The following is a 17,771-nucleotide window of genomic DNA, read 5'->3' as shown; positions in this document are numbered from 1 at the left end:
CCTTTCATTTAACCATAACTATCCTCCCTTCTACAAAAGGACAACTTAAACACAAAATTAATTAAAGTGTTTTTAAATGGTAAACTGTCAACTACTCAAATAAATAAATAAATAAATAAATAATAATAATAATAATAATAATAATACTGGTAACATTTTTAAAAAAATCGTAATCATTAAGTAATTTTAAATGCCTAGTCTCTACCGTATACCGGTAATACACTATTAGTTTTAAATAAAACTGCCTTGAATTGAAAGGTTTACAAACCCAGCTCTGGTCATTTATAGACATTGCACTGTGTTGAAACAGGCAAGCATTGTTGCATTTGTCCTGAAAACTTCATATAAATATTTTAATTTAATGATTTTGGCTATAAATCTTTAGCAAGTGCATTTTCATAAAATAAAACCAGGGGATTATGCCAGTTAAGCCCAGAAAAACACACAAAAAGAAAAAAAAGAAAAGAAAAAAAAAATCACTCCACATTTTCTTTTGCAAAACTGATGTATTTGATTATTAGAGTAAAGAATTACAGTATCTTAGTTGTTAGTAGGTATTAAACTGTAGAGAAACTGGACCCTAAAGATCTTCCAACTTTCAAAGAAAGTGCATGTAACAGTCCAAAGGTTTTCAAACCTAATACAAAAACAAAACAAAAAACAAAACTATAATTTGTCCCCTGGTCAAGATGGACTTTGTCTTGTGAGGGATGTATGTACATTTGTTTAAATGGATTTGTTGTTCCACATCCGATATTATTTACAGAAGCATCTACACAAATTTAATATTTGATGTCAACAAAGATGCTAATACATAGCAGCAATGTGGAATTCCAGCACGTTATCTATGTGAAACATACCTACAAGGCATTTTGATATTCTTCTCAGTTTAAACTACCAAGACAACACTTCTTGACATTCTTCTTCTCTAACAGGATTCGTGCCTCTTATCTTTACAGAAGAAAAAATAACAACAAAAACACTAAAACAAATAAAACAAACAAACAAAAAAGGTGAAGGAAGTAAAAAGCACAATACACAGAACAGTTTGGAACAAAAGTGTTAATTCTACAAAACAACTGAAGAAGCAGTTTTATTTTTTCATAATAAAAATCAAAAACTGTTGATAGGAAAAGGACTAAGGGTGGACTGCCCCTTGTCTGCAGTCTCAGTATTTTTCATGGAAGAAAGATAAAACAATATACAGCTGGTAGGCCTTCCAGCACAAAACAGTGTACATTATTTACAGATTTGTTGTTGTTTTGTTTATTACAGATCTAATGCATTACATGAACATCAAAGGTTATGTTATATATTTACTACATATATAAAATAATTTAATGCCAAGGTAAGGTCATCTACCCAGATATGGTTGCAAATGCTAAAAGTCTCAAAAGCACATTTTGAAGCACTCAAACAAATCCATTCTGGCCATTGAACAGAAGAGTAAAGTAAGTGTTAATGCTTCCACTTGATTCCAAGCAAAGGTTATACTCACTAATAAATAAGCTCCTTATAACTATAGATGTTGTACATTGTACAAAAAGAGAAAAAGCATGTCTTCTTAACTTTTTAGTTCATGAAGTTTCAAAGGCAAGCCAGAGCTGCTCTATTATTTTCTTTTATTTTCGTTATTCTTTCGTGGGTGTGTGTTTGCATGTTTGTGTTGGTCTGGTAAATGTTGTTCAGACCTATCCTAGTTGGTGACAATCTCTTTATTGTCCTCTATGAAGCGTGTAAAGCGGAAATGCGTCCCATTTTCTGTGTTGGCCATTTTCTCCAGTCCAGCCAGAGCAGCGTTAGGTTCTGTGCTGTGCAGCTTTTCCAAACTACCCGTCAAGCCCCCGATGGGTGAACTGCCCCCGTTGCCAATGCTCCCGGGCATGGGGGGGAGGCCCCCGTTCTGAATGACCGAGATCTCGTTGGTCTTCATCGCCAGGCCATTCGAAAAGGCCGCCGCGTACTGGTTCCAGAAGCTCGCGGGGTCCCCGTTGCCTGCCCTGGAAGCCATATCCTTTTGGAATATCTCTGGGAATTTCACCGGGTTGGTTCCCAGGAAAGCCATGGGGCCGTCCACGGAGAGGCGGCGGCCGCGTCTGGCTGGAGCGCTGTTCCACATGTGTGTTCCCATGTGAACCTGCACACAGAACACAGGAAAGCCCCCGGGTTAGGACAGCTCGTAAGCTTGGCTACCAAACAGCAGAGATCCCAGGAGGACGGGGAAAGGAGCAATCACGGACATTACCTGACTACGTTAATTGCAGCTGTGCTTTTTTTAACAAAGCAATATACAAGTTTAAAAAAGCATGAGGGTACCATGCCTGGCAGCTGGAGGGAGCCAGACCATTCCATTTGCTATACTTCAGAAATGATATGCTGTTTTTAAATGGAGTCCCTTTGCCCAAGTCTCCAAAGGATAGCCATTGTGTCTTGGCTAAAATTGCAATGTCCACTTTCATTGCAGTGCCCAGTATTGTATCTGACACATTTACCCTAGAAATGCCCTTTACAAACAAGGACAAGCTTTCTCCCCCTAATGGCTAGTACAAGAGCAATGAACACAAACAGAATTTCCTGAATGTAATTATTCACCTTCTGATACTGACAGCATTCTCACGAGACATACTATTGGGATAGAACATGTGCTCTTCAGTCATACTTTTTTCCTTCAGGTTATATATATATATATATATATATATATATAATATTTAAAATGTTTAATTATATGGGAATTAAACATAATATACACAAATTGTCTTTGATACATCCTCAAGATATTAAATTATTTTTTAAAAGTAAGAGGATTTGTAAATTGAACGACAAGCCTAAGTCTCCTAGTTCTAGTCATATAAAGGACAGTTGAAGTCACACACATTTGGTACAATGTGTGTTTAAGGGGGGGTTAAAGATTGTGTATAATGAATTTGGTTACATAAAAACATGTCTAAGTGAAGGTCGAAGTGTTGTGGCTAAATTGTTTCTTGAAGCAGAAATAAAAGGGAGCTGTTGAAACTCAATATAAGGGCATGAGCAGTTGAGCTCTGTAGGGTATATAGGCAGTTATAATTGTAATTAACATATGCAGCTTAATCCATGTGTTTGACACCACACTTACAGCATGGTTAAGTTCCCTTGGCTTGGGCATTCATTCCTGCTGACAACACAAACACACAGAGACACAGGCCTAATGCATGTCGAGTAGCAGGCAAAGGCTTTCTACTCTAAAAAAGGAAGATTGTGACTCTATGGATGACATATGTTCTGTTTTCACCTCCCACCAGAATAATACATTAATTAATCATTAATACATACAATTGCACACTTCAGCACTGGTAAAGATTCTCTTTTCTTTGCTTTTTCTTCTTCCTAAAATACAAGTGCTGCACAGACTAACTCATGAACGTAATTTTTATGTGACATGTTTCATTTAAAAATATATAGCTATAAAGATAGGTTTGTTTACCTGGATATTTTAGTAATGCCTGATTCTTTGAAAAAGTCAAATGATTAACCTTTTTAAAAAGATATCATTCAAGAGTTGTTGTTTGTTTCCTTTTGATACAGCCCCCCCTTACCAAGCAGTGAGGATTGTTGCCATAAAATTAAAAGCAATAATACATTAAAAACCACCAACTCACTGTAGCTGTGAGAATCTAAAGGCACATAATATAGTTTATGTGCTTTTTAACAACAACAAAACACTGTATTCTAAACTTCTGATTATGTCTTGAGAGACACTGGGATCTGGTTAATCATTACATCCCTGTCTGAAAATTAAGTCAGTTTTCCCAGCTTTTCACAGCTGACTAATTCAAAACGATACTGCCAAGTCAAACCACTGCCTTTTAACACAGGTGCTTTTAGTTGTATATCAATGGCAAATTCAGATGTTCACAAGATACATTTTGAAAAACAAAATCCAATTTTTCCCTACACTACACTTCAAAAATAGAAAGTCTAATTTGGAGAGCAGCGAAGTCTGGTGTCAGAGTACCTGCTTTCACTTACTAACATAACATAGCTTACTATTTGTATTGCATAAAACCCCAATAACAAAAACACAAACAGTAACACAAACAAAACATGAAATTGTGCGAGATACCTTGAGGTTGCCTTTAGTTGTGAACGCTCTGCCACAGATGGTACAGGCGAAGGGCTTCTCTCCTGTGTGGGTCCTCTCGTGGATCTGCAAGGCACTGGAGGAGGAGAACGTCTTCCCACAGGTGTTGCAGAAGTGCTGTTTGGGCGTCCGCCGTGGGGGGGCTGGGGGCAACACTGGGGAGGTGGCGGCGGAGGATGACACGAGGTTGGTGACTGGCTCTTTGCAGTCCTGAGACGAGCCGTGCAGGAATCCATTGACCTCCGTCTTGATCAGGGATGACAAAGAGCTGGCGGAGAGGATGGAAGGGCTCTGGCTGGAAGAGATGCTGGGGTTGGAGGGCTCGAACAGCTGGCAAGGCAGGTCTCGCATCTGGTGAGTCAGCATGTGCTGCTTGAGATTGCCCTTGGTGGAGAAGCCCCTGTTACAGGCTGTGCAAATAAACGGTCTCTCTTTGGTATGGCTTCGGTAGTGAATGTCCAAGGCACTCTGACAAGCAAACGTTTTGCCGCAGATGTCGCACGCTGTGTTCTTGTAAGTGCCCCGATCGCGGAAAGGGAAGAGCATGCTCAGGGGGTCTTTCTGGTTGCAAGACGTGAGATCCAAAGCGCCGCCGGAGGGGGACTGGGTGATTCCTGCACTGATGTGATCCATCTGTAAAGCTCTTTGCTGCTTCTCCTCAAAACTGGGGGACTTTCGGTAGGCCATTGCGCTGTTGGTGGGGGAAGGGGCCTGCATGGAAGAGGTAGATTCGGAAATAGCTGGGCTCCCGGCGCTTTGGCTCTCAATGTCCCCCCCCAGGGATGACGAGTCATTGGTCATGCGGTCGGCCTCGAATGAGCCATTCTCCAGCGACTTCTCCCTGCTCGCCTGCAGCTCCTCCACCAGCCTCTGGGTCCCCATCTTTACATGGTGCTCCAAACCAGCCATACCTGACATTTCGACTGGTGTGGGAGAAGAGCACAGGCTGTCTTGAGAAGCGTCAGCAGACTTGGGTGTGTCGGGAATGCTGCTGTCAGGACAGTCCTCCATATTTTCCATGTTCTCCATGTTGTCCATGTTCTCCAGGTTCTCCATATTATCATCCGAGAAGTTCTCCAGGTCGTCGAAGTTCCTCTCGTCAAAGGATCCGGTGTCTGACTCCATGGACTCCGGATAGCTGTCTGGGAGGGGTGTATTGGGAATCTGCCCCCCCATGTGCATCCTGATATGCTGCTGCAGAACGACTGCATTAGTGAACTTCTTCTGGCAGATGGGGCAGGAGTGCTGGACCCTCAAGGGGGGCATGGCACGGTGGACGCTGTAGTGTGTTTTTAGGTTCCCTTTCGTTGTAAACGCTCTGCCGCAGATTTTACACTTGAAAGGTCTCTCTCCTGTGTGGGTGCGGTAGTGCATCTTCAGAGCGCTCTGGCAGCTCAGCACTCGGTGGCAGATAACACATTCGTTGGGGTCAGTGACCTTCTTGTCAATGTTCTCCACCAGCTGCTGGAGTTTGGATGTCTCAGATGCCTGGCCGGGATCCAGGAGACCTCCGAAGGGGAACTTGGCCTTGAACTGCTCAGACATGAGTGGCATGAGTGGATTGGTGGTCATGGGGGGGCTGCTGCTGAAGCCATGGTCTATTGTGCTCTCCTGAACAGAGCAAATACTCACACTGGGAAAGGAGTTCAAGGGCTGGTTGCTCTCCTCTGTTCTTCCGTTTGAGGTAGGCAGGGCTCCACCTTCACCTTCTTCTGATATGCCATCGTTACTTTTTGTAGATGGCTCTGCTGCACCCGAGTCACTTCTAACAGAACTGGCAGGGCTGGTGATTGAGATGGAATGATTCTCCTCTTTTTTAATGAAAGGTGGCAAGCTGGGGATTGTTGGCGGGAGCAAAAGCCCCACAGACGTTGTCAAGGTGGATAGAACTGGCTTGCTGTCCAGCCAGCTGGTTATTGGCTTTTCTGGGGGCATGGACATTCCATATGGAATGCCCGTACTGGTTGGAATATTGTCTAAATGCTCTGGAACGGGGTAGGGATTCATCTGGATGTGAGGGTATTTCTCTTTATGCCGCTGGAAGTGAACCTTCAAGTTCCCTCGGGTTGAGAAGCGGTTCCCACAGATGTTGCATTTGTATGGTCTCTCTCCAGTATGAGACCGCAAGTGAATCTGCAAGGCACTGTCGCTCCCAAACACCTTGGCACAAAATCTGCACTTGTGTTTGAAGAAAGCCTCCTCTGAGCTGCTTTTGGGTTCAAAGGAGGTCACATTGGGTGGCTTGCCTTTCCTCTGCTGGGCCAGGGCAGCCAAAGAGTTCAGGTCCTCCACAGTCGTGCCGATGCTGGGCAGTGGGTTGGGGAACAGGGGGTTGCCAGGAGAAGGCTGAGGTAGAAGTGGGTTTGATGCAGGGCTTAACAAGCTACCTATTCCGAAGGCTGGGGTGGATGACTTTGCTGCTGATGGGTTGCCAAGCTGAGGGTGCAGGGGTCCAGCATGCGTGGGCAGTTTTTTTTCAGAGGTCTGGTTGTTGACTGCCGATGACACCAGTGCCCCGATGCTCTGAGATGATCCACTTCCCGGGTGCACCATGTTGCTGCCAGGGTTGCTCTGAGGTAGCTGTGCTGCCGTAGTCAGTTGCTTCAAACTGCTTATGCTGGCAGACTGACTCGCCAGGCTCTGTGCTAATCCTGCAGCTGCAGCCAGCTGCTGTGAGAGATGTGAGCTGAGAGTTGTCAATGGATTGGCAGATGTCCCTAAAGTACCTTGAGAAGAGCTGGAGGGCACTGGCATTTCAGCGTTTTGTGATGCCAACAATAATATCTGGTGACGGATTTGTTCAATGAGCTGCAACTGGTGGATCTGCTGCTGCTGCAAAGCCAGAAGCTGCTCCATCAGAGCCGGGACAGCGACTTTGTTGCTGCCGTTTGAGCGCGTCTCCTGAGAGAACTGGGCCACGGCCACTTTAGTGCTCTGCAGGTTTTCAATTATTACATTGCTGTTTATCATGGAGAATTTTCCCAGTTCAGTCAGATTACCTAGTTGAGGTAGAGATGTTGAGACAGCTGAGGTTCCCATGGTGGGGCCAGCGCTGCTTCTAACACTATTATTGTTGCTAATGGAATTGCTGCTACTGGTACTGCTACTGCTGCTGCCTCCGCCACTGAGGCTGCCGTTAATTCCGGAAACATCCACGTCCATGGATTCTTCTTTGTCAAGTGTGTTATGCTCCGAAAGGTCACTGCAGTCTACTTGATCTGTGTTATTAACCGTGTCATTCATCTGTTCATCAGGATTATCTGGAGAGGAGCTTGGAGAGAATGTTTCGGAAGGAGAGGCTGGGTTTTCATTTACTATCAGAACTAATTGATTCTTAGTGCAATTCTTCTTGTGTTGTAGGAGATCTGATAGTTCAAAGAACTCAGCGCAACATCTGCCACAGACGTGGGCATCGGTGTCCTTACAGGGAGGGTTCTCCGAGCTGCCCTCCATCTCTCCTGAAAAATACAAAAAAAAAGGACAAAGGATTAGTGATTAGGAAGATGTAGCAGCTGAAGAAGCAGCTTTTATCTATTTAGGTCCTTTGTTATTGTCGTTGCTTTTATTGTTGTTGTTGTGGGGTTAAGCTTCCTTATTCTTATCTAGTGCAATCACACACAAACAACCACTAAAACAAAAACAGAAAAAAACATACGCAGGTTAATATTGTGCAATGAGAAGGGGAATAAAAAGAAAGGAAAATCAATACTACTTGTTCTTTAGTATTGCTTAAAACTGATCTTTAAAGATGTACATGTGGGTTTCATCAATCCAACTGTCTTAGATAATCATTTTCTTCAGATAATCCATCAAAATATAAAATACTATGAACTGAAGACATTGGGGCTTAATGAGATTCCATAGAGGAGTATTGATTTCCTATATTTCATACTCTTCATTGTCTGGTTGTCCACTGGGCGCAAATCAACCATTTGAAGGACTTATTAGACTTTCAAGTTGCTGTCAACTTTGCTCATTTTCAACCAACTTAGAGACATCTTCGACAGTTTATCCCTGTCACTAAACTAATTTGTAGCCATTCATGCTGCAATCAGGGGCTGACAAGAACAACAGGGCCTTTGGCCATCAGCATTGCCTGTGTCAGCTACTCGGACACATTGCGGATTTGGGGTTAATTTTGATTCCACTGAAATTATACTTGTCAACGTGAAATAAAAATTTAGAAAGAAATTAGAAGACCATATGGTTAAAGAAAGCTTATATTGTAAAATGAAGAAGTAAATAAATATGATAAAAAATTAAAGGCTTGGCTTTTCCATAGAATAACAATGGTATAACATAGTTTAGAAATAAAAAAAATGTAAACATACACTTGCTCACACAACTATATATTTAATAAAGAAAGAAAGTAAGAAAGAAAGTTTGGGGTTCTAAAAAGCATAGAAAATTTTGAAAAGCTGTGAATTTGATCTAAATGAGTAACTTCACAATTTGTGCATAACAAGTATAATACTTAAAAGTAAAGTGAAACAATGAACAGTTAAGATAAGAAAATATGTATTATTAGTATCAAGTATAATGTATTTTTGTGAATAAACATAATACAAACATTCCAAACACAGTTCTTAAAAAACACTAACTAAAAAGCACAAGGCCAAACTACAAAATAAAATAAAATGTATTACCGTATGACATTAAACAAAATTAACAAAATACGGAACAATAAGAATAAGCCTAAGAATATCTAAATCTTATTACCCTTCTCTCATACAAGATCCAAATCTTATATAAAACTAAGTTTTCTTATAAAAAGACAACAGAAAAATTGCAATTCAGACAATCACAAAAAAGTTTAAAGGCTTTGCACTTTACAATTAAAAAGTGAATTACTTTAGTCTAAAATAATTAAATGCATGAGATAAATGTGTCTTATAAAATAGCTAGCGAACAACCGTAATTTCTGAATATCAGAACTGTTAAAAGAGCTGTAGCCTATATCTCCCCTGCCAACATATGTATATATATATATTTTTTTTTTAACCCAGAATTTTGCTATTTAACATATTAGTTGATTTACAAATTGTTACTGAAAGCATTTTCTATGAATCCTTTCATTGCCTTTATAGTCACACTGGCCCTCTACATTTTTATCAGTGCAAGGATTCATTTGCAAATTAAACACAAAAATCTCTGACCCTGTCCCATTGAATAGCAGCATGGCTTCCTATTGTTTACACAGCATGAGAACAGCAGAAGCGCCGCACAAAGCTGTGTGGTCATCTTAGTGTGCTCTGAAAGCAGATCTTGTTTAATTCAGGGATTATCTCCCTGAATGTTTCTCTGTACTGAAAAATCAGATATCCCAAAGTTGCCATGACAGTAAAACCCAACCTCACACCACTAAACCATGGAGAGGGGAGGTGTAACTTTAATAACTTTAAATATTAACAGCACTTTTTAAGAATTAGTTGTGGGGAATAGTATTTTTTTTTTGTAAACAGGAGGTGCATTGCGGAATAGATTATTGTAGATAAAAATAAAAATAAAATACGGTTTTGAATGTATAAAATATACACTCTTTAAAAAAAATCCTGAAATTATTCTGAGAAATGCTCTGAAAGGGTCTGCATTCGAAGTGTAAAAAAAGCTGCTTTACACCGAACATGGTTTACAATGAAGCAGAAATCGAAAAGGACATATTCAAGGCATTGCTCTCCAATGGCTAATGTTTCTGAAGATGTTTTTTTTATTTTTGTGGGACCTAAATTTGCGATAACATAAGACCAGTTTTGGTAAAGAGCAATTTAGTTTCAGCAAAATAAAATTACAGGCAGTTTATTAGAAATGTGCTTTTATAGGAGAGAAAAAGATAAGCGTGGTTTTCACAGAAGGGGAGACTTTGAAAATTGTAGTGTAAAATTAAAGCAAAAATGTAAAGAACGAGATCTTGGAATGAGAAAAAATGTAAATCTAGCATTAAACACATACTTCTACATTAACAAACTTCACACAAATATTTGGTCTCTTTTAACACTAATTTCAGGCTCTCGACACACATTCCTTTCGAACAGTCTGATTTCATTAATTATTTTGGAATCAACTACGGTAAAACACAGCTTTAAACTAAAAATCAAAAGTGTTACCATTGCAAACCAGTTTAAACCTAGTCTGGCTTGGGCAGCTGTTCATACACAAATGACCGGCTCCACACCGAAGAGCCATGAGGCAAAACCGAAATCCGAGTGTGGGTAGTTGCCCTGTCAATATTTTTTTGTAGAAAATAGTTCATTTATGCAACAGATTATGTGAATAAAGAAGAACAGTTAAAGCCCCAATGCCTTTGTCATCTTTTTACAATTGTCTGTACTTTTCTTTCCCTTGGTCTAAGCCTCTGATCCAGGCAAACCATTAAGGGTGATGCAATACAGTAACTACCACAGCCAACACACCGAATTAAAAAAGAAAAAAAGAATGACAGAAATAACTTAATGGTCTGCAGAATCTGAACAGCTTTAAAAAAATCATTGAATGTATTACAAATATTTACTTAAATATAAAGTGACATTATTTTACGTGAAAGACAATAAGTGTGTGTAAAAAATATGTATTCTTTGTCATTGTTTAAAAAATACAAGTGTATATGATACGCGTAGGGTGTGTATATCATATTTTGTAATATTTACATAAAATAAATCAACCTTTTTTCCCCAAAGATAAAACGTAACACCCCTGAAGGCACACAGACACATATCTACACTGAAACAAAAATACACACTGTTTACTGCAGGGTCATTCTGTGCATCAGCACAGTCAAAATAACAAATCTAACTTTTCTTTTTTTAATACATAGTGTTCATTAATGTTAATAAATATATTGTAGAAATAAACCAACAAATTTCAACAATTCCTCGAATAAGACAATGTTTTCTCAAAATGTTTCTAATTTTCTTTTTTTTATCTAAGCATTAGAAAATTATACACACGTTATTCTCAAACTTTTAACAAACATTATAATAGTATAATTCATATAGTCAAAATAATAACAAAATAAAGCAAATTACATGTTAGAATGACTGCAAAGCAAGAAAACGCAAAATCTTGTTTTCAACAGCATGAAAAGGAAATAAACTCGGCTACAGCTCTCCACTCAGTTAGAATTAGCATTCTTCTGCCCCAGAATGGATTAGCCTTGAACTAAAAAATTACTTTTTCCCACTTCTCTTCAAAATAGTAAAGTACAGTCTTGCATCTCTGCAATATCACGGCACCACAGAGAGAAACACGAACTTCTCGGGCCTCCAAGAAGGTGGAAGCAGCTAACAACACATTGAGCGTCATGAAAAGATGCAAAGATGGAGAAGAATAATTAAGAAATAGAAAATGGGTAAAAAGAAGATGGCAGACAGTGAGTTTATACATTACTTGGCAGGCCTTGTACACCCCTCCTGTGCCACTTGTGACTTCAAAAACAACCCTGCACAATCCCTCTACTGTCCCAGCAGAGTACACAGCTTAAACCTGTGGCCGGATCCCACTGAACACTAGATGGGGATCCACTATAGCTACAGTTTCCATGTGAAGAATTCAAGCTCCTCAGCTCTGCTCCACTGACACGTTTAAGGGAAGGAGAAAAAAAGGAAAAGAAGAAAAGAAAAGAAAAGCACTCCTTAAGGGTACATCTAAACTTCGACTATATAAACATTGGCAAAAGGACAAGAAACCGAATCCCTGTTGTTTGCAAGGTAAAACGGTGCTAGAAGAACACCCTGTCAATCTCTCCCTGGGTGTCTGCTGTGGGAAGGTGAAAGGGGGACAACGAGGACCAATATATAATTGAAGCATTGATAAGGCCCCTGTGAAACACACTGCTTGCTTCCTGCTAGGCTGCCGGTGGCTCTGAATTTGGAGGTCAATAATAAGGTACTGCAGTACATATTGTGCTCTGAACTCCATCACCTTTAGACGGAGGGAGGCTGGCAAAGGTTAAAACAGCAGAGTGTCAGTGTCAGCCCCAGATTCCCCCCGTGCCGAACAGTGGTGGGACACAGTGGTTTCTAGCTCTGTATCAGTGAGGCCCACTCATCTTTCTCTCTTGGCTTGAACCAGGAACATAACAGCCCGCCAGAGCCACCCCAGAGCAACACCTTACTGCCTTGTTGATTTATTTATTTATTTATTTTGTATGTATTTTAAAACTGAAGCAGACCCTCTCTCTGTGAAAAAGCACGGGCTGTGCGGTGTCTCGTGGAATGTTCAAGAACAACTTTTATTACAAAAATGTTAAATGTTAAAAAAAATAATTCTTAAATGGAAATGATGACAAATGTGTAGCTCTTATGCTCAAAAGAAATGTGCAATAATCAAGTATCCTTTAAAAAACAAATGGCATTTAATGCTTTTGTTTGTAAAACTATACTCAGCTAAATCAGAAAAAAACACTAGTATTCAGAGCTATATACATATTCTCTCTATTATTGCATTACATAAAACATGTAACACAGTAACTACTTTTAAAATGTGCTTATGGCTAAACACCACACAGTTTGTGCTAAATCCAACAGTGTTTCAAACAATTAATTGTTTTAAACAATTCAACAAAACTGAACATTCAAATCCATTTAAATCAAAACTTGCAGCTGTGAAACACTAGTATGTTTACTATGTGCATAATCTTTAAAAGGTAAAGTGGCAAAGCTGTTTCAATGTTCCCGAATAACACTTTAAATCTATCCATGTCTACGTCTTCATTCCACATTTACTCTTCTATGGGAGGAGTGATTACATTCTCATAAAGACAAACAACTGCAATGACAATGTTAATAGATTTAAATATGTCCCATGATTAATGTGAATGTGCATTAATTGTCTTACAATAATAATACAAATACTAATATATCATGTTAAAACGATATATATATATATATATATATATATATATATATATATATATACACACATGAATGTGTGTGTGTGTGTGTGTAAGACCTACACAAAAGTTATATTTCACTACACAATATTAGTGTGTGTGTATGTGCCTGCCATACAATGTAATTAACTTAATTTAAACTAAAAATATATATGGGAAAACAGACTGAGAGCAGGGAAATGTCTGATTTAACTTAAGATGTTGAAAGTACTAAACAGCAGCACTGAATTACATTAATCAGTGGGCATCGGTAAAAAGCGTTATCATTCTGATACAGAATAGCTTAAGATGAACAACAAAATGTGCCGTTTTTTGTTCCCTCTATTTACGATCCTTGACTACTTGATTTTTTTTTAATTAAAACATGAAAGAAAAGAAACATCAAATACTTGTAAGTCATAGCAAAGTCTGTTAATAAAAAACATAAATTAATACAAATACGCTGCACCTAATTTTTTATTTGTCTTTCTTTTTACATCTTTTTTTTCGTTTTGTCGTTTCTTTTTGGAGAGTTCAGTATTTTTTTTTCCTCCATAGTCAGTTTAAAATCGAGTTATGTAGTAAACGTGGACTTTGCCCGGCTCTGCGGGTTACATTTGGAAGCAATATGGAAAATCGAATCAAAAGGCTAAATTATCTAGAAAATGACCTGATCTTGTTTAGATACGAAAAACGGAGACCCTACCACATCAAAGACCATTATCAGAAACTGCGTGAGGAGATCCAATAGCAAGTATCGGAGAAACAAAAGGAAAATGTATACTTATGCAATGGTATTCTGTGTGTAGTTAGATGGCTGCAGAGGAATAAGTGGCTGTAGAGCGCATTATTAAACGTACATGTCTTTATAACTTGTCAGCCAAGGATGACCACTGCGCACATTGGACATCACAGTCATCAAAGGTCCGGACAGAGGCTCGCAATTATTGCATAATTAACATCACTGCGCTTATCAACCTACAACAAATGTTACTTTTTTCTAGACTGAGTGTGTGTTTGTGTGTTGGATTCAAGAGATGCATTAAACACTACAAGACAGGGCCGCTGGCACTGCGCACTTTGCAAGAGGTTAGGGGTGAAAACGTGCGCTAATTCAAACTACATGTCTGAGAAATGGAGCAGAGGAAGTTTAAACAATTTATCAGGAATATTTTTAAACTCACCGATACTAGGGGCCCAATAGGCTAATTGTTGCAATACAATTCATATCAATAACATATAGGCTGTGGCAGATTATTAACAGTTGAGGACTTTTATAAAGCAAAACAAAAAACAAAAACAACTTCATAAACAAATACAGCACTTTTGTATTGTTTTCAAACAATATATTTATCAGAAACGTGAGTATGGATGCTTTAAATAATCATCAACAACAATAGGAACATGAAAAAACAAACGCTTATCAAAACGAAGTTTCTCGGCCGCAAGTTTCGTTCCGTGTTTAATCAGTAACTTGCAGAACATTTTGAAAATTGTTGGTTTAATGGTAAATCTCATGCAGGAGGTTTCAGAGTGAGTGTGTGTGAGTGTGTGTGTGTGTGTGTGAGTGTGTGTTGTGTGTGTGTGTGTGAGTGTGTGAGTGTGAGTGTGTGTGTTGTGTGTGTGTGTGTGAGTGTGTGTGTGTGTGAGTGTGTGTGTGTGTGAGTGTGTGTGTTGTGTGTGTGTGTGTGTGAGTGTGTGTGTGTGTGAGTGTATTTTAGCAACCCGACTCAATCGGATCGGAAACGGCGCGTCATTCGTGTTCACATTCCTTTTTAACATTTTGCAATTCGCTGGTTTTGAAACTTAAGACTTTTCCACATTAACAGATGATAGAGGCAGAGAGTGTGAGTGTGAGAGAGAGAATAAAAATGCATGGAGGAAGAGCTGGCAAATTGACTAACTAAAATAAAAATAAAAACTTAACCTGAGAAATCAGAAGCCTCTTCCTCTTCCTTCCCACTCATAGGAGTGTAAATCCGGCAAAAGACAGGGATGCTAGATGCCCCTAACCAATTGCTTTACAAACACCATTTTAATATAGACATTAATCAGCAACATTTAATGTCCAGGCAGTTTTCACATTATTAATGAAAAATACTTCAATGTTTTTCCCTTCATAAAATGTATTTTTTGTATTATCTAAACTAAGTCGAGTGCGTTTTTGTATATATATAACGTATATATATATATATATATATATATATATATAAGGGAAACATGAACTGGTCCATGTTTGTAGCACAGGGTGTTAAAAATATAAAAAGCAGAGTTAAAGGCGGCGGTTAAACCCAGCCTTGTATAAGACTAAATGGCTATTTCTATCAATCAAAAATAATAGTTAAATTGTAAGCTATAAAGTTGAGCTGCAGGGTCTCTGTTCCTTAACTTCTCTGTGAAGTTGGAGAGCTTTCTGTCGACAGTAGCACTACTGATCACAGGACAAAAGCGCACTTCTCTTTGCCATCACCTCAAAACAGCACAACTGGCTGGCGTTGGTACAACCATCGACTTTACATAAAGGCAAGAAGCAGGAACAAAACTCCGAACGGTTAAAAAATAAAAATAAATAAATACTACAATGCCTAATTAAAGAAATACAATTAATTGAACGTCTGGCCTCTGCGGGTAACGTCATTGAAAACAATCACATACGAGCTCACTGCAGATACAGTAAGTGGTGTATTAGTTCATGTCTGTGTTCAAGCTTCTGGAACCGGGAAATTCTTAACGTGTTGCTCCCGCAGAGGATGGAGAAGACTTTCCGAAGCGCAGTTTTCCTCGCACACGCAGAGCAAGTTGGATACTTTCACGTAAAGAGACCTACATACAACCCGTATTCCTATCTGAAGACACTACAATGACAATTTCAATATTGTACTGCTGTTTCCCGGTGCCCAGATCACAGACTGCTTTTAACCAAAAGTTTACACACCGGTGATCTATAACCAAAACCAGGAGAAAACGAGAAAAGATTAGAGAAAGGAGCAGGAAAAAGGGGCTGCGAAAAACTTGACCTAATGTAAGTTTTTTTTTGTTTGTTTGTAATTATCATTAGTAAGAATGAAGGTAAGTTGTCATAATTCAAAGATCAGTTAAGAACTCACCATTGTGCTCGGTCAAGGCCAGCTGAGGGTCCGATTGAAAATGCTGTGGTTTTGCCTGTTTCCTCCGCGACATGCTGGCTCGCACATCGGCCAGAGCAGAATAAAAAATGACCCAAAAAGCTTCTCAAAATTACGGAAATCGAGCCCATCCACCGCGCATGTGTCCTGCTATAATTATGATTATCAATAATGCTTTGCGATTAATCATACGGGGGCTCTTTGAAAGGCGATTGGCACTTCGCCAGCCCCCTATTCAAATCAAGTCTCTTTAATCAATTAGCCCCTGATTTGCTGGGGACTCTTGTCTCTCTCCCAGCTCCCACCCAATGAGTTGATCCGTGTTGAGAAAAGGCTGGATTTTCCTGCGCTCTTTAGATACAGTTTAACCCTTCTTAGTAACCAGCTGGAAACTGTGCGCAATTGCGCTTATCTGCTCCACTGTCGGAATGCCGCAGACAGCCTCCTGTGTGCATTTGGCCACAGGATCTCTGCTGGTGATTAAATGTTAACCAAACCTACATGAGTTCAAAGACATGTAGCTGACAGCAGGCGAGTGTATGGAAACATCCGTGCGCTCACCTACAGCGCCAGTTTGCCAGACTTCACCAGCCCCAGCAAGTTGCACTTAGTTTGTGTGCGTATATGCGTGTGTGTGTGTTTTCAAAAATTGCATGAAGTCGTTGCCAGCTAGATATTGTATAAAACACCGCCTCTATCTCTCTAAACATAAGTTTCTACACAACGAAAATAAAAAGTAGGTCGCGCTGAGTATGTGAGTTACTTGGATGCGTAATCGCGCAGTCGGAGCCTCGGCAGTCCAGGGAACCTCGCGAACATCCCAATCGGTTTCACATCAATTTCATTATCGCCGATAAACGAAACACGTTTTTTTCCCCCATTCAGCGCACACTGCATCCGCGAACAAACAAACTTTAGGGCCCCATGTAACGCTGTGAGAATTCAACAGCCCAACCCCTCTCTCCTGCTATTGGTCACTCGCCTACTCTATCACAGCCCGGCACAGGCAAGGACTGCGTGTGTGTGTGTGTGTGTGTGTGTGTGTGTGTGTGTGTGTGTGTGTGTGTGTGTGTGTGTGTGTGTGTGAGAGAGAGAGAGAGAGAGAGTGTCTGTGTCTCTCTCTCCCTCTCCCTCTCTCTCTCTCTCTGTATGTGTGTGTGTGTAAGGTAGAGGAAGAGAAACAGCACTACCAAAGTGCATAGAAAAGATCGTGTTTAACTATTTGCAAATCATACTAATAACTATTTTATAAATTAATATATTAAATGATATTAATGTATGGCATACAGTTTTCATACATCCCCCCCCCCTCAGATCACTGCAAACATTATTTTTGTAATAATTTTATTTTTTTATTTTCTTCGGTATTCTTAATTTATTGAAGAAAACAACAACAACGACTAAGTGATGTGCAATTCCGTTTTATTTTCAGTATTATTTTTAGACACCTTCCTCACTAACAGTGATAACAGAATCTGTTTTATTTAATTCACTGTTAGATTTGAATTGGTCGTCCGTTATCTGAAATTATAACAATTTTTTTGTATTTAATGCTGGGATATCTTATATATAGGCTACCATATTCTATAGCATTTTCAATTTTAATGGACAAGCTTTAAATGAACTGAGAAAGGACAGATGGGCTCTGATACGAAACATT

At 39.5% G+C, this 17,771-nt stretch overlaps 1 protein-coding gene across 1 annotated transcript; it reads right to left on the bottom strand.

Annotated features, from left to right (window-relative positions):
• Positions 1-486: 486 nt before the first annotated feature.
• On the bottom strand, positions 487-17,038 carry sall1a (spalt-like transcription factor 1a). The gene is made up of 3 exons (XM_066713444.1): positions 16,094-17,038; positions 4,103-7,578; positions 487-2,137 (listed from the first exon to the last, which is right to left on the bottom strand). The coding sequence occupies exons 1-3, from the start codon at positions 16,164-16,166 to the stop codon at positions 1,697-1,699; spliced, it is 3,990 nt and encodes a 1,329-aa protein (XP_066569541.1). The 5' UTR covers positions 16,167-17,038; the 3' UTR covers positions 487-1,696.
• Between the last annotated feature and the right edge of the window lie 733 nt (positions 17,039-17,771).

Source organism: Amia ocellicauda, chromosome 9 (assembly GCF_036373705.1).
Source record: "Amia ocellicauda isolate fAmiCal2 chromosome 9, fAmiCal2.hap1, whole genome shotgun sequence".
Taxonomy (NCBI): Eukaryota; Metazoa; Chordata; class Actinopteri; order Amiiformes; family Amiidae; genus Amia; species Amia ocellicauda.
This window is presented reverse-complemented; position numbering and strand designations above follow the sequence as displayed.